At 52.0% G+C, this 20,939-nt stretch overlaps 1 protein-coding gene across 2 annotated transcripts in view; it reads left to right on the plus strand.

The window, feature by feature from the left end:
• The first annotated feature begins 5,828 nt into the window (after positions 1-5,828).
• NHSL3 (NHS like 3) overlaps positions 5,829-20,939 on the plus strand; it is a 58,246-nt gene continuing 43,135 nt past the window's right edge. Inside the window, exon 1 of one of the 2 annotated variants that reach the window (XM_081961781.1) lies at positions 5,829-6,189. In XM_081961781.1, coding sequence (XP_081817907.1) covers positions 5,979-6,189 — 211 coding nt within the window. In that variant the 5' untranslated portion in view covers positions 5,829-5,978. Of the gene's footprint in view, positions 6,190-18,638; positions 18,756-20,939 lie in introns of those variants that run through there. The other variant, XM_081961782.1, reaches the window with a different exon arrangement.

The following is a 20,939-nucleotide window of genomic DNA, read 5'->3' on the forward strand; positions in this document are numbered from 1 at the left end:
CACGGCTCTAATGTTACGCAAATCAAATCAATTGCACTTATTCCTAACCCATGTTCCAATAAACCATGATAAAAGAAAATGCAGGTCCAAAGCCAGTGATCTCTTCACTCAGTTTTAGCTCTGCCCCCAATTGCTTGCCTGCTCTGGCTCCGCCCCCTACGTGATTCTCCTGAGGCTGCTGCAGAGGGACTGGGTCCTTGTGGGGGGTATAGAAAGCAGAAGCTACTGATCCAGCGATTAGGTGGAAGGCACCTCCAGGCACCAAACGGATGGAGCAAAGCAGGCTCATCAGAATTGCTTTCTGTTGCCTCTCATGCCATAACCATGTGAGTGGAGGAAAGACAGGAAAAACACCAAGACACACAATCCATAAGACCAGCCTATTTTCTGCAAGAATCCTGTCTGGAGACCAGGTTCATCCATCCCAAGGATCTTGCAGGAGGATCCAGCAGCCTTTCCAACATCCAAATTGAAAATTACACCGACTGAAGACCAACCCTACCCAAAGCACGAGGGCAAGAAAAAAGGCGAACACTATTCCCGTTTACCAGCAAAATTAAAAACAAGCATCTCTTTAACTTCTGCCTTCATGTACGGCAGGGTCTCCAACTCAATCATGAGCAAAACAGTGTTCATGTATAGGGTACTAATACATCATGTGATCTCTGCTAATGCAGCCTAGAACTGTGTTGGCTTTTTGGCAGCTGCTGGCTCATATTTAAGTGGTTGTCCACTAGGACTCCAAGATCCCTCTCTCAGTGACTAATGCTGAGTCTATTCTATGCCTGTGCATTTGGTTGTCTTGCCTAAGTGCTGGACCTTACCTTTCTCACCACTGAACTGCATTTTGCTGGATTGAGCCCAGTGTTGAAAGAATAACTTGGTCTCCATTTTCTTTGGTTTGAGAAAATGGCTCCCAATTCACCTTGTAGTTGTAGCCTCGAATATCTTTCCATAATGTTTAATTATAGAATTATTTCTCAAGAACAGTCTTGCTCTGTTAATTATTTTTAAATTGTGCTTTTAAAATGGTTTTATTTTTATACATAAAACCCATATATTAGTTGTTTTGATTCTTGCTTTTGGTGGAAAGACAAGGCCAGCAAGCAGAACCCCAAGAGACAGAATAAAGTAGAAGTTTTACTTGAAGTAAATCCTGCTGAGTTCCTGGGTCAAGACTGCAAATCCAAGAGAGTTTTCCTGCTGCTGGTTGCCTGGGTCAGCCTAATTGCTTTCAGTTACTTGGAGTTAACGTGGCCTCCAGAAACCAAATGTGATTTCTTGGAGCTGCCAATTATGACTCACTTTGGAAGGCAAAAACGCTCCGGTAGTTTTGCAGCCCTGTCTGGGCACCTCCAGCCCTTACATGCTCAGACACGAAATGAATGCAGCAGGCACTCTGACATACTTCTGGGGTAAAGATTAACAGGGATGGGAGGGTGGCATTTTCCCACCTGGTTCCTCCAAGCGGCCAGCGACAAACCTTCACACAACTTGCTGCTGCAGGAGCTGGAAGGAGAACTTTGTGTGCGTGTGTGAGGGGGAGAGGCAGCTTGAGTACAACCTTTCCAGAGCAAAGGTAGCATTGCTCTCAGCTGGAGCTCACCTCCCTCTCAAAGACAAAAACCCCCAGCAAAACTCTTTAAAAATGAAGCTGAAGGAAGGAGTGTGATCTTTACCTTCCCTCCAGTGTTGTGTTTTGCAACCTTAGCAACTTTAGCAATTCTTAGCCAGAATTGCTGGCCGGGGAATTCTGGGAATTGAAGTCCACTCATAATAAAGTTGCTCACTTTGAGAAGCATTGCTCCAGTGCTCCCTGATCCCAAGACCGTGGAATGGAAATGTAGGAACAAGTTGGTGGGGCTGCAGCTGTTCTCCTTCCTCTCCTTCCTCCTGTTGCAAAGCAATCTGAAAACAAATACAAGACTCCCAGACCCAAACTAGTCCCAAAATTACCCTTGGAGGCTGATGGATACCATACCAGTATCTTGGAAGCCAAACAATATTAAAGGTTGCCCACTGGGCCTCTGAACAGCAAAGCTGCACTGCTGCCTGTCAGGGTCTGGCTAGAATGACTGTCCGGGGTCCCCAGGATTTTAGGCACTGGAACCTTTTAACTTCATGGAAGGTGATCTGCAGGAAGAGTAAAAAAGTTCACTCTCTCTCAGCCCAACCTACCTCACAGGGTGGTTGTTGTCAGGAAAGTAGGAGGAAAGTATTGGATATGTTCACAGCCTTGAGTTATTTGTAAACATGATAAAGGCAGGATACAGAAAAAGAAAGAAAGAAATGGACATTGCCCAACTCCAGATACGATCCCTCAGAGCAGAAGGAAACAGCCAGGGGGTTTAAAAATTGACAAGGCTTGGCTCAAAGGAAATCTGGAAATGCTCTATTTTGCTGGAAAATTAAGAATTTAAAATCCTAGTGGACAACCACTTAAATATGGGCCAGCAGTGGCTTCAGTTGCCAAAAAGGCCAACACAGTCCTTGGTTGCATCAACAGCGGGATAGAATCAAGATCAAGCGAAGTGTTAATACCACTTTATAAGGCCTTGGTAAGGCCACACTTGGAATACTGCATCCAGTTTTGGTCCCCATATTATAAAAAAGATGTGGAGACTCTAGAAAGAGTGCAGAGAAGAGCAACAAAGATGATTAGGGAGCAGGAGGGTAAAACATATGAAGAACGGTTGCAGGAACTGGGCATTTCTAGTTTAGAGAAAAGAAAGACTACGGTGATAGCAATAGTCCAGTATTTTGTGGGTGCTCCATCGGTGGATTCTGGAAACTGAGTCATAGCAACTGGATTTCTTTTCTTTTCTGGATTTGGTTTGAACTGTTTTGCTGCTTATCCAGGTAGCTTCTTCAGTCTGACTGAAACATTTCAAACAAGAAATCCAGTTGCCATGACTCAACTTCCAGACAACTCTACCTGGATGACTAAGAATCTTCACTGATGTTTCATCCACCATGTTTTCAAGAATAGAGTGAACAACCATTTCACTGGGATGGTATAGAGTCTCCTGTCTGAGCAAGGGGTTGGACTAGAAGACCTTCAAGGTCCCTTCCAACTCGGTTTTTCTCTGTTCTGTGTTCCATAATTGCAGAAACTACAAACCGCCTCCCTCTGCCTTGATCTTTGGAGCTTTGAGGTCAGGGAGTGGCGGGGGTGCAATTATGGGCCCTGCAAAATAAATGGCCTGGCCAGACCCCTCTGCTTGACTTTTCCTTGGGGAGGGAGAGGGGGCACTTTATGCACACCATGTCACAATCCCTTGCACACCCAAGGCTTCCGGTTCAGGAAATATTTTTGAGGGATCTACAAGAAATTTTGATTGCTTTGGCTCTGGACCCTTGTAGGAATTATGGATTGGACTTTTAAGAGCAGCCATTCTTTCACTCTGACGTGCTTCAGGTATATTAAGTGGGATTATAGATTTATGATTCTTCAGCAAAGTTCACACTGCAAGGAATAAAAGGCTTCTGAAAAAGAGGAGACCATCCTGGAGGTGGGAGAGATGCAACCCAGTGCAACCCTACTTAATATGAGTAGCAGGAGATCCTACATTCACGGGATGCCATCTTAAATGGAAATTTTAAAAAATGTTTTTATCCCATTTATGAGTCTCTTAAGAAGAGTCTTACAAGTGTCGCCCCTCCCCCGCTAGCATCAGAGCTGGCCTTGCCATTGCAGGCAGTCTTCGATTTACAACTGTTCCTTTATCAACAAGGGCACTGAAAAAAGTGATTTAAAACCACTCCTCCTACTGACAATCTTGTGCAGTGATCAAAATTTGGGTGCTTGCAACAATACCTGTAATGTCCCAGGATCATTTGATCACCACTTGTGACCTTTCCAGATGGTTTCCGAAAAGGGAATGCAAGGAGGGGGGAGCCAAGTTTGCTTAATGACCACAGCAGCAATTTGCTTAACGACTGTGGCAAAGAAGGTAAAATTGGGTATGACTCAAGGGTCTGGGGGCTAAAACGTACAAAGAACGGTTACAGGAGTTGGGTAGGTCTAGTAGGACGAGTGGAAATATGGTCTTCAAGTCTTCCACAAAGAGGAGGGGGGGCTCAGCCTATTCCCCAAAGCTCAGGTGCTTTCAGAAGGTAGGCAGAACAAGAAGCAATAGATGGAAACTAATCAAGCAGAGAGCAACCTAGAACTAAGGAGGAATTTCCCATCAGTGAGAACAATTAACCAGTGGAACAAATTGCCTCCAGAAGTGTGGGTGCTTCATCACTGGAGGTTTTTAAGAAGAGACCGGGCAGCCATTTGTCTGGAGCGATCTTGGGTCTTCTGCTTGAGCAGGGGGCTGGACTAAAGACCTCCAAGGTCTCTTCCAACTGTTATTACAGCCACCTTGCTTAGCAACGGAAGGTCCGGTGGTCCCAACTATGGTTGTAAGTCAAGGAATACTTGTACTCCCTTGTCAGACCTGGGGTTGGTCTTGCTACTTTCCTATCCTCGCCCCACGCCCGGATCTCACAGGTGGCCCAACTCCCGTTTGGCCAGGCAGGAGCAGGAGGTAAGCCCACCACGAAGAAGGCAGCCTGCTGGGAGGCCAGGTCCGCCTGCTGTCCTTGCCTGCCTCTGGCCAGGATGCTGCTCCAAGGCAGGAGAGGAGCCTCGGAGGGAGGAGGAGGAGGAGGAGCACCGCGAGGCTCTCCAGGCAGAGAAGCTGAGTCACGTCTAGTTTGACTCCCGGCTCTCCTGCCTCCCTCCTCCATTACGGTCCCCGGCCGCAGCTCCCAGCCCGCCTCTTCTTTCAGGGCCTGGGTGAAGTGGACGTTCTGCATCTGCCCGGCCAAACCAGGCGCTCAGGCACACGCGGGGCTCGGGCCGAAGGATGCCCCCCTCCCAAGGGCCTTCCCGCCTGAGGTGGGGGAGGGGCGGGGGGCAAAGGCGGGAAGGAGGGGTCGCTGGGCCGGGCAAAGGCTGCCCGACGCCCCCTGGACCACGAGCTGGCCCCGTCAGGGAAGCATCTGCCGTGGGGGAGGAGAAGGAAGGGAAGGCTGGGCCGGGGGCGCTGGAGGGTCCGAAAGGCCCCGGCCAGAGCCTCCAACCGGCACCTGCTCCTCGGTCCAGGCGCTGACAGAGTCCCCCCGCGGGCCAGGAGGCTGCAGCTGAGGCGTCTCCAGCAAGAGGCACTTTGGCCATCCCGGACTCCGGCCCTTCGGGACTCGCCCCCTTTGGGAAGGTGGGCCGGCAGATCCACCGCTTGCTTCTCCCCCGTGAGGATCGGGCGGCCGGAGAGCCCGGGAGGGGGGAAGTTGCCGAGTCCGCATCGACGGCCAAGAGGCGTCCCGCCGAACCCTGCCCGCGCTCTCCGCCGCTCCAGGGCCGAAGCCGGCCGGGGATCCCTCTCCGCTGGCAGGAACCGGCCCGCCCTGGCCAGAACCCCCCGCGCCGGCCCGGCCCCACCGCGTGGCTCTCTCACCTCGGCAGGGGGAGCCCCTCGCGAGCCGAAGACGCGGCCGGCCGATCGCAGGGCTGGAGCGGCGGCGACTGCAGGGGGATCTTCGGAGCGAAGCGCGGCGGAGGCGGAGTGTCGGAGGGGGAGCTTTCCACACCCCGCCGTGCTTCGCAGGCCCCGCCCGGCCTCCCCACACGCCCTCCGGTCCGGCCGAAACTTTCCCCGGCGGCGGCGGCGGCGGTTGCAGCGCCTCTTCTTCGCGCCTCGCCGATCCGGCATCGCCCACCGCGGGAGAAGGACTCACGGCGGCCCCACCGGGTGGCGCCCGCTCTGCTCGGGGAAACTTAGCCGCCGGCGGGGGCATCGCGGCGCAGCAGCAGCCGGGCCCCCGCGCGCTCCTGAGGCAAGGCGCCGAAGCGGGCGGGGCTTCGGATGGGGGTCCCGGCGCCGGCTGCCCCCGGCCACTGAGCCCGGCCGAGGGAGAGGCGGGGCCGCGCCACCCCCGAGCTCTTTACCGCCGCGCCCCGGGCGGCCGGCCGCCTCCCCCGCCCCGAGATGTCGGCCAAGAGCGCACCTGCGGCGGCCCCCGCGGAGAAGAGCCCCGCCGGCCCCCCGCCCAAGAAGAAGAAGCCCAAGTCCGGCTCGTCCAGGCTGCGCCGGGCCTTCAGCTGGCTGCGGGGCCGGCGGAAGAAGGCGGCGGCGGGCGAGCAGCCCGGAGCGCCCCCTGCGGAGGGCAAGAAGCGAGAGGAGCGGCGCCAGGGCAAAGGTGAGGCCGGGCCCAGGGGCGGGGGGGGCGGCGGGGGGGGCTGTTTCGGGGTCTCGCCGGACTCTGCCCTCCCGCGAGGGCTGCGGGGCGGAGGGGCTGAAGCCGCGCGCCCAGCCAGCTCTCCTCGCCCGAAGTTGCAGCGCCAGCCTGTTGCTCCTTCCTCCGTTGCGGGCTGCGTCCTCGCCTTTCCCGGAGCAGAAGCCGCTTCAGCCTTGACGCCACCTGCCCGTCCGGCTGCCTTCCCTCGGCCGGCGCCCCTCGGAGCAGAGCGGGCGGGGGAGGCGGAGCCCCGCTTCTTTGGGGTCTGTGAGCATCGGGAAAGGCCCGGGGCTGCCCAGGTGGGCAAAGGGCACCAAACCATCCGGCGGCAACCCCGCTTAGGCGCGCCGCGTGCAGTCTGGACAGGCGGTCTTGTTCTGGGGTTGGGCTGCAGCCGGGCGGTTCCTGCCGGCCGTGCTGGATGTGGGCCTCTAATTCACTCTTGCAAATGCCTTTCCTGCCAAGGCCCAGGCTTCTCCGCGGCCGCTTCTTCGAGTCCTCGGGCCAGGGATCCTGGGAGAACCCGGGTGCAGCTCCAGATCCCCCCAACGAGGGAGGACGCTTTGCAACACGTGATGCAAACCGGGTCCAACGCTGACCCGCTGATCTTGCTGGGGGAGGAAGGCTGCTGCTCTCCCTTAGGACTTTGGATGGAGGGGTGGGGAGGAATGCGCGTGAGGTGGCTGGTCGGTCCATGCAGTTGGTCCTGAGCAGAGTTGAGAAAGCCCTGGACCAGCCAACCTGTGGGGCACATGCTGTAGCCCACCTGGGAAGCCTTTGGGCCAGCCTTAGCTGAAGCTGCCCTTTCAGAGAGTTTGCCACTTCCTGCTGCCTGGATCAGTGGGTTCAAGGCCGAGTCACGCCAAAGGGGAGTGCAAGGGTGTGTGTCACACAGATGGAATGGAACATTAGACGGGGGCACAATGCCAGGCCGGCAGCTGGACCTTGTGGATCCGATTCAGGAACTGGCCAAAAAGTTTCCTTGGCCTGAAGATCCTTGGAGGAGAATGGGGGGACAAGTGATAACATGAGAATAATGTCATTTTTAAATACGTTAGCTCGATACTCCGGGGAAATAACAACAAAACTGGAATCCATTTATTTTGGCACATACTTTGTGGACTGACAAAGCACATTGTCACCCATGCAACCAGATGCCAAATATACTTGCTTAATGTTTAAGATGTCATGAGGCTTTTTATACTTCTGCAGAGATAAACTAATTCTAGTACGGTTGCTGCCTTTTAAAAATGCAAAATTTACACAGATCATCTGACCAGAGTGATATAAGGTCTCCTGCCTTGTGCAGGGTGGTCAGACTAGAAGACCTCTGAGGTCCCTTCCAGGATTCTGTGGTCTGTGTTCTTGCCAACTGAATTAATAGGAGGGTGTGGATGTCAGGGTGAAAAGCATCCTGGGCACATTGGTCCTATGCCTTGCTTTAAGTTGAATCATGCTTGATCCCTCCCGCCACCAGGAAAATCAGGGGCCACCAGAGATCCAAGCATCGCAGGAGGGATGGCGGATCCGTGAAAGCAAAATCCGCCAGGCATAGCCTGGGAAATCCAAGTGATAGGCTCATGGGAGGCATTTCCCCCCTCCCCTTGGCATCAGATGTGTCAAGGGTGTGTGTGTGTGGAATTGAGTGCTGCTCTAGGCACAGACCTCAGCTTGGCTGCCCGATTGCAGGAATCCCAGGGCCATCCAAAAGGCAGAGAGTAGGTATTAGGAGTGCTGTCCACAGTTAGATCAGTCTGTCTCTACCTTGGCCACTGAGATGTGCAGACTTCACTCCCAGAATTCCCCAGCCAGCCATGATGGTTAGAGGATTCTGGGAGTTGGAGTCCACCCATCTTAAAGTTGCCCGGATTGATAAACACTGAGGAGTTAGAGAATCCCATCCCATACTGGTGTTCTTTAGAGGTCAGATCTCTTCCAGGGGTTGGAAGAATGATCGGAGTTGTTGTCCATTGTATTTAGAAGGCAGCAGGTGGGGAAGGCTGATTTTGGTGACTGCTTGATTTTACAACCTTTTTTGCTGAGTCGTTAAGCAAATCTGGCTTCTCCCATTGTCTTTCTTTGTTGGAAGCAGGCTGAGAAAGTTGCAACTGGCGATCACATAACTCTGCAACGCTGAAACTGTTGGCATTACATGTTGGTTGCCAAGCACCTGAATCAGGATCACATGATTGCAGGGAGGCTGTGAAGGTCATATGTGCGAGGATTGCTTTAAGTCACTTTTTTCACTGCCATTGTAACTTTGAACACTCCCTTAATGAATGTTTGTAAGTCGAGGACTCCCTGTATGCTTTCAAGCTCCTTTGTCTCTTGCTGGCAAGATAGCAAAGGATGGCCCCCCCACCCTCCCAGACTGCATGGAAAGTGGCAGGTTTGGCCCCATTTTACGATTTTTCTTGCCGCAGTTGTTAAGTGAATCATTGCGTTTGTTAGGTTAGTAACACGGTTGTTAAGTGAACCTGGCTTCCCTGTTGACTTTGCTTGTGAGAAGGTTGCAAAAGGGGATCATGTGACCTCGGGATGCTGCAACTATCATAAATACGTATGTCCGTTGCCAATTTTGATAACGTGTGTATGGGGGTGTCAACAACGGTCATAAGTGTGAAACACAGTCACTTTTTTCAGTGCTGTTGCAACTTTGAATGGTCACTCAGTGAACTGCTGTAAGTTGAGGACTTTGGCTTTTTGAAGTTCCACTTGTTAGTCAGAAGAGGACTGGATAAAGAGAGGGAGCTGCAACTTGCACGAGTGAAGATGAAGTAGCCCTGAGCAAGGACAGGCCGCTTGACTCCTAAGGCCAATGGGGCTGCTTCCCTGGTAGTTGGGTCTCTTCCGTAGAGGCAGCACAGAACGGAGTTGGCTGTGGGGCAGATGGGCTCAACTGGATTCCCCGAAGGTGTTCTCTCTCTCTCTCTCTCTCTCTCTCTCTCTCTCTCTCTCTCTCTCTCTCTCTCTCCCTCCCTCCCTCCCTCCCTCCCTCCCTCCCTCCCTCCCTCTCTCCCCACTCTTCCCTCCAGCAAGGTAATCCCAAGAGGCTGCGAAGGGGGGGAAGGAAACCTGCCCGTTTTGAGATCTGCTGTTCATCTGTTGGGACAGATCAAGTGAGATCAAATTAAACCAATAGGGCACTAGGCAGGGTGTCCACGGGGTGCATGAGTGTGTCAAAAAAGTCAAAATGGCAGACATGACCTTGTGATCAGAGCCCTGCCTCCTTTTTACGGATATCCTCCTGCGGAAGCTCCTGAAAGCGGATTAATCTGCCAGCTCAACTGTTTTTCAAAATATATTTACTTTGGCCTCATTTTGGAAGAAAGTGCGATGTACAAACAACATTCATTTTATTTATTTATTCTACCCTTTGATTATTATTTTTTACAAATAACTCAAGGTGGCAAAGATAATCGACTCTCCTTCTTCCTCCTGTTTTCCCCACACCGGCCACCCTGTAAGTGGGAGAAGAGGGGCTGCTCCCCCAGCATCAGGTGGGTTCAGCCCGGTTCAGCCTGGTTCAGCTAAACCGGTAACGGCAGGACGGGCAGGAACCCAGCCTTGCTGCGCCCCCGAACCGGTTCCCTTTCTGCTGCTGATGTCGCCGCCGTGTCGTTTTCTAGTGACCACGCGTGCACAGTTCACTATAAATTGTTTTGCACATGCATGAAGAGCAATTTACATTGAACTGTGCATGCGCACGCGAGAAGCCAACCACCAGTTCCTAGCATGAATGCTTCTCCCCTGGGGAATCCTTCCCAGCCCTCAGACCTTTCAGGGCCTTTTATACTTTGAGGGGAAACCGAGCCGGGGCTCCAGCAACTCCTGGGCCTTGTGGGGAAGAGGTACAGAGAGCAGCACTGAGAATCCGGGCATGGTGGCCGAGGGGCAGATTCTGACAACCAGGGTTCCTTCCCTTTGGAGACGCCCTTGACGGCAGAGTCCCTCTGAAGCACGTGAAGGCAAGGAGCCGCACATGTGAGCTTCTCTCTCTGGATTACCAAGGAGACATGAAGTTCTTCGCTTGCCAGATCATGATGACTCCAACAGGCTTCTGCTGGATGAAATCACTGCCGTCTCCCGGCACGTCTTATTCACGGCTTCCAAAATGCTGAGTGTAGACGGGCCGCACCCTCTTCAACTCTTTCGGCACCGGGCCACGTAGATAGTTCGACAGCTGCAGCAGCCTTGAGGGGCCCAGTGGGGCCTGGATGGGAGGGCTCACCCTTACTGGAGTGTGTGTGTGTGAGAGAGGGAGGGAGGGACGTTTGCTGGTTGCACCCAAGGGGGCCGGAGACCTGGAATTGCTTTACAGCATTGCTGACAATGGGGAGAAAGCGCTACAAAAGGGAAAGTGGTTGTGGGTGATTGTGTCCTCTGGGCAGAGAGCGCCTTGTTTGAGGACAGGCAGGAACCAAGGATTCAGGCACTGCCAGTGGAGAATGGTGCCCCTGTGAGGGTGGCAAGTGATGGGGGGGGGGGGAGGAAGAGGATTCCACTGCAAGGAATGGGGGAGGGGGTGTCAACTTTACACCCCAAAACAAATCCAGGCGTTTTGTGTGCGACTGCTTTGTTCAGCCTTTCCTCTGGACCTCAAGGGGCTTTTTAGTGGGAATCTTCTTTTGCTTTATCTTCCCAACAGCCTTTTGAGGCAGGTGAAGCCGATGTCGTCCTGGCTGGAGTTAGAACTGAAGCGGCCTCCCAAGTCTTAAGCCAACAGGATTTGTAGAGATTTGTACTTTGGCCTTCCGGTTCCTTCCACTCTGCTTTACAACTTTGCAAGGGATCCTATTCGTCTCTTGGATCCATTTGCCATTTGATTTTAATCAATCCAAAGAGTGCCCACTCCCTCCCTCCCTCCCCCCAAATGCCTCTGCTGGCTTGTTCTGCTCCTAGCATGTCAACACCACAGTTAAATCACGGTTTGTTTAAATCACCACTGCCTGGTTTCATTCACACTGAACTCTTGAGGAAATAGAGAGGGGTCTGCTCAGGCCTGACTCCCATCCACCCCCCACCCCCCTCGTGGCTCCTGTGGAGATTATTTGAGGAGCCAGATCTGGAAGGTCTCAAAGTTTCTCTTTGGATAATTTTATCAAGGATTATATTAAACAGATAATGCAAAAATATATAAGAAAAGAAAACAGTATTTAAAGGCATAATCCGCTCCCCTTAAAAAGAAAAAAGGAATTAATAAAAATATACAATTTGGATAACCACAAACATTGCCAGAAGCAAAACTCATTTTTTAACTATGATCAGATAAATCCATTTTATATTCTTTCTTCCTCCCACTCGTCCTTAAGGCCCATCAATAATGTTTTCTTCTAATACCTCCTCCTGTTCTCTTGAAATTCTCAGCTTCCTTCAAGTCAATTTGTAATTTCATGAAGTAACTCTAGTAAGTTTCTGACATTTCAATTTGAAAGGGTAGCCAGCCTCTCTCTGGGTGAGGGAAGAAGGAGGCTCCGGGCCCCCCGGCCTTTCAGAGGTTCCCCCTGGATCCAGCAGAGCTGGACTGTGAGTTGGATCCCCAACTACGGGGAAGGTCATCCGGAGGGAGGGGGGGGGGAATCAGGTGCAGAAGATGCCAGAAAGCAGATTACCTGGAACTTTTCCCTGCCTGTGGGATGGAGTACGTATTGGTTATCCTGGTAGTTGACCACTATTGGGGCTCAGCAGGGCCCATTTACCTCTTTTGACGGCTTTCAATATCAGTGGTCAGATTGTCCTGCTGGGTGGCTGGGGAATGGCAGGCCCTGAGGTCGTCCTGGGGCTGCTCCATCCATCACACGCCAAGCATGCCCTGCGGGTACCTGAGACACTCTGGAAAGCCAGACGTGGCTGGGCATCATCACCCAAGGAGACTTGAGATAAGCAGGAAGTTTCTCTTCTCTGCTTCCAGGGGCATCTATAGGGAGCAGATGAAATGGGCCACACTTCACCCACACCATTGTGGCTGCCATTTTGACTTTGACTGTGCCCTGCAAGCACCTGTATCCAGTAGCCACCTGCCGCTTTCTGGCTTTTTTGACCCTCTCTCCCCATGGTGCCTCCAGATGTATGGCACAGCCTTCTTCCTTCCTGCCCTACAGGGTGGCACAGACTGGGAAAGGGGGACTTAGGTAGCAGTGGGTCTCCCAATTGAGCAGAGACATCGGGGGTGGGGGTGTCAGTCATACATTGCTTATTTATTTGATAAATACATACATTGTGGAGAGATGCCGTCTCACAGATGCAATTCTGTGGTCCTCCAGATCTGGAGACGATGCAGTTAAGACCCCCCATCACCATCTGAAAAACCCAGTTATTTGTTTCAGTGAAAGATCCAAAGTGCCAATTCTGCCTCATTGTAAAGGGTTAATTGCAGAGGCTTGCTTGAGAAGGAAGAGACTGCAAATGGCATAATTTATGCAGCCTCACAAACAGAGGAGAGGAACTCAGCCAGGTAGCTGTTGGCACAAAGACTGAACAGTTGAAATGTTGGAATCAACCTTTGTATAGGCAGGGAGGGGCTCTGACAGTTTCAGGAAAGGAAAAAAAATATCAGCCTGTTTCATACCGCAGGAAGAAAAGATACTTCATTGCCCAACCTGAATTTATCTACCCAGAAGAAAACTCTGGGCACTTACCTGGGACCTTTTTCCAGGTAAGACCGACATCCCTGCCTGCCTTTGGTAGAAACTGCAATGACATCATGAAGTTATTGCACAAATGATACAAATTGCATGGTTTGCACCAGTCACGTGGCATTTTCTTTTTTTTTACATCTCTGTGGCTTGTAAAAGACGCCAGTGATTGGCAGGGAAGCCTAACGTGACCGATATAATTTGCATCATTTGCACAACAACCTCATGATGTGCTTGACCCTTGCGCTGTCCCTGCCTTAGAGGATTTCCACCATTGCCACCTAAGTCGGTTATTTGTAGTGGAAGGAAGGACCTGGCCAGGTTTTATACTTCGGTCCAGCCCTCAGTCCCACAGCTTCCCGGGGTCTCCCCACACAAGGGCTGACCTGCTTAGGCTTGTGAGACGAGTCAAGTGGCTAATTCTAAAGGTTCCTTTAGAAGTTTGGTAATTCCTTGGGTGGCTTTTAATCCGCGAGGTTTAAACGGCCATCCTGGGATGCCCCAGATTCTCTGGAGGGGCTGCTGGCCACAGGGCTCTGGCCTTCAGGGACACAGAGGTCGGAAGCCGGTAATATTGTTCCCCCAAACTTGCCTTATCCTAACATGGCACACACCAATGCTTTAACATTTTAATGTTTTGATGTTCTAGTGGTTTTATATTGCTGTTTTACCATGTTGTCAGCCTCCCAGAGTCACTCAACAGTGAGAGGGCGGCATATAAATGTAATAAATAAAACAAAATAAACAAGAGGATTTATGATAAGAGATGTGCAATGCAAGTAAAAAAGGGAGTAAGGTTTGCATGGCAGGGTTGTGGCCACCATCATGACTTTTTCACCTTCCCTGCCCAGGCCTTCTGGTCCTGGGGCCAAAGCCCATCATCCCCTGACATTCCCTAACACACTCACACAACTCTAGGTGAAGAAGGCAAGCCTTTCAGGAGCCTGTTGCATTGCAGACGGAGCGAGGGAGCTGAGCTGGGCAGCCTGGCTGGGGGTGGGGTGGGGGGGCTGGGGGGCCTCCATTATACAGGATGCGTTATGTCGTGATGGGAACGAGGCACTTTTGCCTCATCAGATCATGATATTATGTTGCAATTAAATCAGTCACATCCTTTGTGATGCCATTCTCCCCGTTGATGACTTTCCTGTGGACCTTCTGGGGTGGGCAGGGGGGGCAGCTGATGTTTCTGGGGGGCCTCCTGGGGCTTAGCAGATCATGGCCATTGTTAAAAACAAGGACGAGACAACAGACATCTCTTCCTCCAAACAGTTGCCCTTTTTTAAACCATTGCCCTCAATCTGCCGTTACTCAAAATGCACAAGCTATCTTTTGACTTCAGAGACATGCGGAGACGTAATGCATCCTGGCTTGTAAAAGCCAAGCTTCCTGATGTTATATGTTGCATAAAGCAGTCAATCCCCCCCCCCCATGCTGCTAGCTTTAAAACTCTTCCCACTAAGCACAGCCAGCGCCTTCCCTCCATGCTGCGACTCTTGACCTCTGGCTTTGCCCCACAGCAGATGGGAGAGCAGAGGAGGCTGTGGGAGAGCAGGGAGGTCTTGGCTAAGGAGGGTCCCTGGCCTGGTCCTGTCCGCTCCTGCAAGGGAAAATGTATCTGTCCTTGTGGACACCTTCTCATTAGCCCATGACTGATGATACTATCTGTAATCCCCAGCCTCAATGGCAGTCTGGGAATCATGGGTTTGTAGGCCAGCATATGTGGAGGGATCAGGTTGGAGAAGGCTGGTACCTCCCAAGAAGGAAAAAGTCACACACCCCCCCGGTGTGTGTGCTCATTAATTGGTTGAAGGATATTGTTGGCACCCTGAGCTGGATTGCAAAACTGGTTTCCAGGGACTCGTTGTTGGGAAATATTGTGGTTAGTTTGCAGGATTATGAGGGCTGAGAATGACATTTCTGAGAAGGAGACTCGAAAGAACTTTGCACCTGGCTTCTGCTGGAAAAGGCAGAGAGTTGCTTGGCTAACAAAGAGACGTGTGTCTTTTCCACCCGAAGGTGGGCGAGGAGGTCCTTGTGCAACAGCAACACCTGATTTTTTTAGAGCCCAGGATGGTTGTGGAGTCAGGTTTCTGGGCTTAAGGAGGCTTCCTTCTTAAGACAGTTTGGTCTTTGAGAAGGAGGAAGGCTAAGAGCTGAGCAAACACCCGCGGCAGCGGACGGGACTCGTCCAACCGGTGCCGGAGTTTCTGTAGGCTGCTTTTGCACGTGAGGAATCCAGGGGCAATTTGTGAGAGTGTCATCTTAGGCAACCTCACCCCAGAGTAGATCCCGTGAAAGGGACACAGGACACACCGGTCTCTTTTTCCATCACTCTGGGTTGCAAGAGGAGGAAGGGGGAGGCAGGTGTCCCAGGGGAGCAGAGTGTGGGTGGGGGGCAAAATCAGGTTTCAGCAGGAAAGAGCTGGGAGCCTCCTGGCTCATTTCTGTTAATGATTTCAGATCTTAACCTCCTGTTTTCGTTTCAGCAGCAGGTAAGCCTTTGTTCCCTTCAGAGGAAGGAAGGGCTTTGCTCCCAGAGGCGGCAATGCTCCTTTGTAAACCGATGCGGCTGTGCCTGAAGCCGCCTTCCCCAGCAAACTTGCAATGACCCATAACTTGACTCAAGACTTTCACTTAATCAGCTTCCCTGCCTTTCCCTTTCCAGCTCTCAGCCAGGGTGGTAGCTTAAGTCCACTCAGAGCAGGAGCGGCTTCAGACAGCTTTCTGAGCCTGGATCCACCTCTGGGGCCACTTGAGGCTTTCCATATTTTCTCTCTGTTCCAAAAGGCTGGGTAGATCCAAAAGTGGATCTCAGAGGAAGACTTTGATCTTCTTGACCCCCCCCCCCAGTAGGATTTGCTGCTGGGATCCAAATTGACTAGGGGATTGCTGGGTTTCCTGGAAAATGTGCCAGTCTTCATAGTGGGTCACCGCATGCAGTGGGTCAGGGAAGCAATGAAAGCCTCCCCACACAGGGGAAGCTTCCAACAAGGCTCTGAAGGCTTCAAATCCTTGGGAGAATTCCCCCCCCCCCGAGCTTCACATTGACTTACAAATAAAAATCTTTGAAAATGTGCTGCTTCCTTGCAAGTATATGGCTAGGTGTTTCTAGCGGGTGCCCTTGTAAAGCACGGTGCAGCGAGGGAAGCTTGTTTGGAGGCAAAAGGCGAGCGCTTGCAGGTCAGGAGGAGGAGATGGAACGGCCCTTGTGTCTGTGATGGACATTCTGCTTGCTGTACAAGGTGGTCCTTGACCTCTGACCACAAGTGGGGTGAAGAATTTCCATCGTTGAGCAAGGCAATGGTTAAAGCGGGTTGCACCCCATTTTATGACTTTTGCCATGATTGTGAAGTGAATTGCTGCCGTTGTTAAGTGAATCAGGGGGTTGTTAAGCGAATCCAGCGTCCGTTGATTTTGCTTGTTAGAAGCCACCTGGGAAGTTTGCCAATGGGCCACATAGCCTGGGACACTGCAGTGACCGTGAACACATGCCAAGCACACACATTCTGACCACCTGGGGATGCTGCAACATTGTGAGTGCTGCTTGTAAGCCAATTTGTTCAGTGCTGTTGTTTCTTCCGATGGTTGCAATTCAAGGGCTTCCTGTACAGCAGAGTAACTCCAAGGAGAAAGCTTTGCAGAAGGTCAGCCAAGGAGCCAGAGTTTCTCTTTGCTTGCTCATATATCTTCATGGAGGTCATTGCTGGCTGCTACACCATCGTCTTCTTGGCTGCACCTAACGTGAATGGGAACTCCTGCAACTTTTCTAGATAGGGAAGGGCTATTAATCTCTCTCTCTCTCCCTCTCTCCCGTTCTTAATAGAGGGGCGGGCAGCTTTCCTAACCAGCAGCTTTTTTGTGGCCTCTGGATGACGTGGCCAAAATTGGTTGTGTGGTTTTTGAGTCTTTGAAAAAGCAAAAATGAGAAGCAAAATAGGTTCATTAAGTCTCTACGAAGCCTAACGCACCATTTTCCTTTTTTAAAGATAAAAATATCACCCTGCCCCCAGAGCCATTCACTCCCTTCCAAGAACGTTTCCAAATTACTTTGACACTTGGAAGCAAAACGTCAAGATCCCCCTGTCCCTTGTTTGAGGTGCGTTGCTCAAGAAGGCTCTGGGGATGCCCCTGTTTGGAAGCCAGGAGTCGGGGACGGCCGGAGCACCCAAAGAGAAAAAAGTTGTCATGGATTGAGTTTTTTAATGTTTGCCAATGACAGGTAGTTCTTGACTTATGACCACAAATGAGCCCAAAATTTCTGTTGCTAAGCAAGACTGCCCTATTTTACTTTTTGCCACAATTGTTAAGTGAAGTGCAGTTGTTAAGTCGCTAACACAGTTGTTAAATAATTTTGGCTTCCCCACTGACTTTGTCCGGTCACAAAAGGTGATCACATGACCCCAGGACACTGCAACTGTCATAAATACATGCCAGATGCCAAGCATCTCAATTTTGATCATGTAACAGTCTTAAGTGTGAAAAACGGTCATAAGTATTTTCACAGTGCCGTAGCAATAGCCATAGCAATTAGACTTATATACCACTTCACAGTGCTTTGCAGCCCCCTCTAAGCGGTTTACAGGGTCAGCCTATTTGCCCCCAACAATCTGGGTCCTCATTTTACCCATCTCAGAAGGATGGAAGGCTGAGTCAACCTGGAGCCTGGTGAGGTTTGAACTACCAAATTGTAGGCAGTGGGCAGGCAGCAGAAGTAGCCTACAGTACTGCGCTCTAACCACCGGGCCACCGTGGCTCATTGTAACTTTGAACGGTCACTAAATGAATGGTTGTAAGTTAAGGACTATCTGTAAGGATTTCTGATTCAAATTTAGTTCATGAAACAGTGGCATTCATAGAAAACGGGCGAGGCCCTTCAGGAGGCCAGAATGATGGATCGGAATGTGCTTCGTTGATGAAGCAGTTTGCAGCTTAAGACTCTTTAGGATGCCTGGCGCTTAGATCCATCCATCATAACCCTCTAGTGCCGGGATGTAATAACATCACACAATTTGATTGCACAAGTATAATTTAATTTCTGAATGTAAATCATGGGTGGGGAAACTCTCTAGGCTCAGATAACATGCTAGTCTCTCAACCCAGGTTAATGAAACCGCATCGCTCTTTGCCATGGTGGCAGTGAATATCTATGGCTATGTTGCTGCCTTCCTGTGTTCAGGTGTGAACCCAGGAAGTCTTCACACCTGGACCCCCATGTGTCTAAAGGAATAATCCCTATTTCTTTTTTTTTTGATGTTTTTTTTTTCTTTTTTTTCTTTTCTTTTCTTTTCTTTTTTTTTTATTTCTTGTGAATACGAAGTCCTGGTCCAAATGGATGTAAACTGAGTCCATGGGTAGTTGGACTCTAAATCCCATGAGACTCAACCAGCCTGGCCAATGGCCAGGGATTCCAGAAACGATTATTCGGCAAAAGCGGCGGGTGGGGGCGGCTGCCATAAACCGCCTCCTGATTCCCAGCCCAGGACCCAGCTGAGCGGGGGGGGGGGTTTGGTCCCGGGGGGGGGCGAACTCAGGAGCAGCGGCCCCGGAGAAGCCACCTGACAAGGGAGCGGGGCGGCGGGGAAGCTTCGGGCTCCTCCCCGGTCCCTCCATTGATTCCACGGGCAGGCGGCGAGGCAGCGCCGGGGGCGGCTGAGCGGGCGCCCAGGCTCCGCTGGGGCGGGGAGGCGCTCGGGGCTCCCGCGCTTTCATGTAGCGCCCCCTCCTCCTCCCCCCCCTCCTGCCCACAGCCGGGCGGGGTGGGGGGCGCGAGGCGGGGCGGGGTGGGGGCGGCCGAGGCGGCCATGGGCAACGCGTCCCGCAAGCGTAGCGCTCCCGGCACCCGGCCCTGGGCCTTCTGGAGCTTCGCCCGCGCCCACCGGGCCAGGACAGGTAGGGCCGGACAGGTGGAGCGGCGGTTGCAGGCGGGGCAGTTGGTCGCAGGGCGGAAGCCTCCAGGCAGAGCCCGAGGAAGAGCGCCGGCCGGTACTCCAGGCGGCCACTCCCGCCTTCCCCCGGGGGCAGCCCTCGCCGGTCCGCAGGGGGCAGCGGGGTGACCTTGATGCGCCTCCTGCGAAGCGCAGAGGCCTGTCGGGGCGGCGCTCGGCACGCGCTCAGAGGCCCTCTTGCCAGACGCTGCATTGCGGTTCCCCTTGAGCCCCGCGGCGATTCTGCCTTTCGGGGATCCCCGGTCGGAGCTGCCCTCTGCGCCTGCCTCTCTGCCTTGGAGCGCAAGGGTTCCCCTTGGGAGCTGCAAAGCCCAGAAAGTTTGGGCAACCCCGGGGAGCCCAGGCAGGGGGGCGAGGGGGCGCTGCCTTAATCCTCCTTGCGGCTGCAGCTTCAGCCCCTCTCCCTCCGTCGCCCTTTTGTGGAGACGTCAAGCAGTTGTGCTGGTGCCTGCAGAAGGTCTGGGAAGGGATTTGGTTTCTAACTGGTGAATTTGGGCTTCCCCATGCAGGGCTGCTGGATTCGCCGGGCATGCTGTGTGCCATGGGTTGGGTCTCATCTTTGTGTGTCTAAAGAGCACGAAACCCTCCTGGGGAGGGTGCCCCACTCGCCTTGCCTTGTTCAATGTTTCTCAATCTTGGCAAGCTGAGATGTATGGACTCAACTTTCAGAATTCTCCAGTTGGCATGGTTGGCTGGGAAATTCTGGGAGCTGAACCCGTACATCTTCCGGTTGCCAGGTGGAGAAACACTCCTCTACTTGATGAAAGATGCCAGAGTTTGGCTGTGTTAATATGGACTTCGGCTTAGACTATGGTTTAGGAAGCCCAGCAGGACATTGGGTGCACCATGTTATGCGACTGATTGACTGGTTCATCATTTTGATTCTATTGTCAACAGCAAATTGTGTAATTTGCACCTTTTGCACCATGCAGGTGACATCACACTGTGTATGATGCATTGCCTCCATTCAGCAGCTGGATTTGCAGGTTACCTGAAGTCCGAAGGGAAGGCAGCCAGCGCCTGCCGCCTTGGCCTAATTGTATCCTCTGTGTATGCTTTGTGACTTTGGGGCTTCTGCCCTGCTCTGTACTTTACACTGCAGGTGCTTATGTGCCCTGCCCTGGCATACTGGAGTATGTTGATGACAAGAAATTGCTTTAATTGTTGTTATTTCATTCCATCCGTGTGGATTATATTTTATGGGTGCTAATCATGATGAATAAAAGGGAAGGCAGCCCCCTCCCCCAACTGGCTAACTACTTGTTTCACAACTGCTGAGATCCTCCTAATTAGCACTAAGCTTTTTGGGTGTGAGAAATGTCTTTGGAACGCGAAGCTTGTGAGTGTTTTTTCCTCCCAGCTTCGTTGGTTGGCCCAACGAACCACCAGAGGACAAGGGACCCAAATTTTGTTCTACGTTTGCTCTACTGATGGCCCCGTGCTCGGACTGCGTGCTGGGGGGGGGGGCAGGGAATTATTTTGCTGTGTTATAATTGTGTGCTGCTGCTGATTAAGAGAAACCAGTGTTTCCCTTACACACGAACCTTCCCCACAAAACAAGAGTGTGTTTAGCTTGGGTTAAGGCCGGTTAATACCCCCAGCCTGTGCCAGTCAGTTCCTTAACTTGAATTTTATTTAATAATGAAGTTGTTTGATCTTTATTCAGGCTTTGGAATGGTACCAGCATCCTGTTTGTTAAATAGGGATTGATCCAGATGTGGGTGTCGTACTGGTGTAAAGTTGGGTTGGCCTGCTGTGAGGCAAATGGATCACCAGCAGCCCCCTGTTCCAGAGAGGATGGGTGCAAATGCAATTCAGTGTCACCCACATTTCTTTCCACAAGACTAGCATGGAGATTGGTGTGAGCTGAGGCAAAAGAGCACCCAAGTGATTGTGCCAGTTTGCACAGTTAAGTGGGGTGGGCTTGGGAGCTTTTCCCACAAGGTAGCCAGCCAGCTTTGCATGTTTACCCCTTGCCAAGCTCTTTATCTGCCCAGTGGCTAAAACAAGCCCCTACAGGAAAGGAGAGCCAACAAATTTAAACATTTCACTGCATCTGTGTCTGGACAAGAATTAGTCTGCTAATTTCCCCCAGTTTTGTCTGTAGTCATTGTCCTTCGCTGTGACA

The sequence above is a fragment of the Natrix helvetica genome, assembly GCF_964273705.1.
Source record: "Natrix helvetica genome assembly, chromosome: 9".
Lineage (NCBI taxonomy): Eukaryota > Metazoa > Chordata > Lepidosauria > Squamata > Natricidae > Natrix > Natrix helvetica.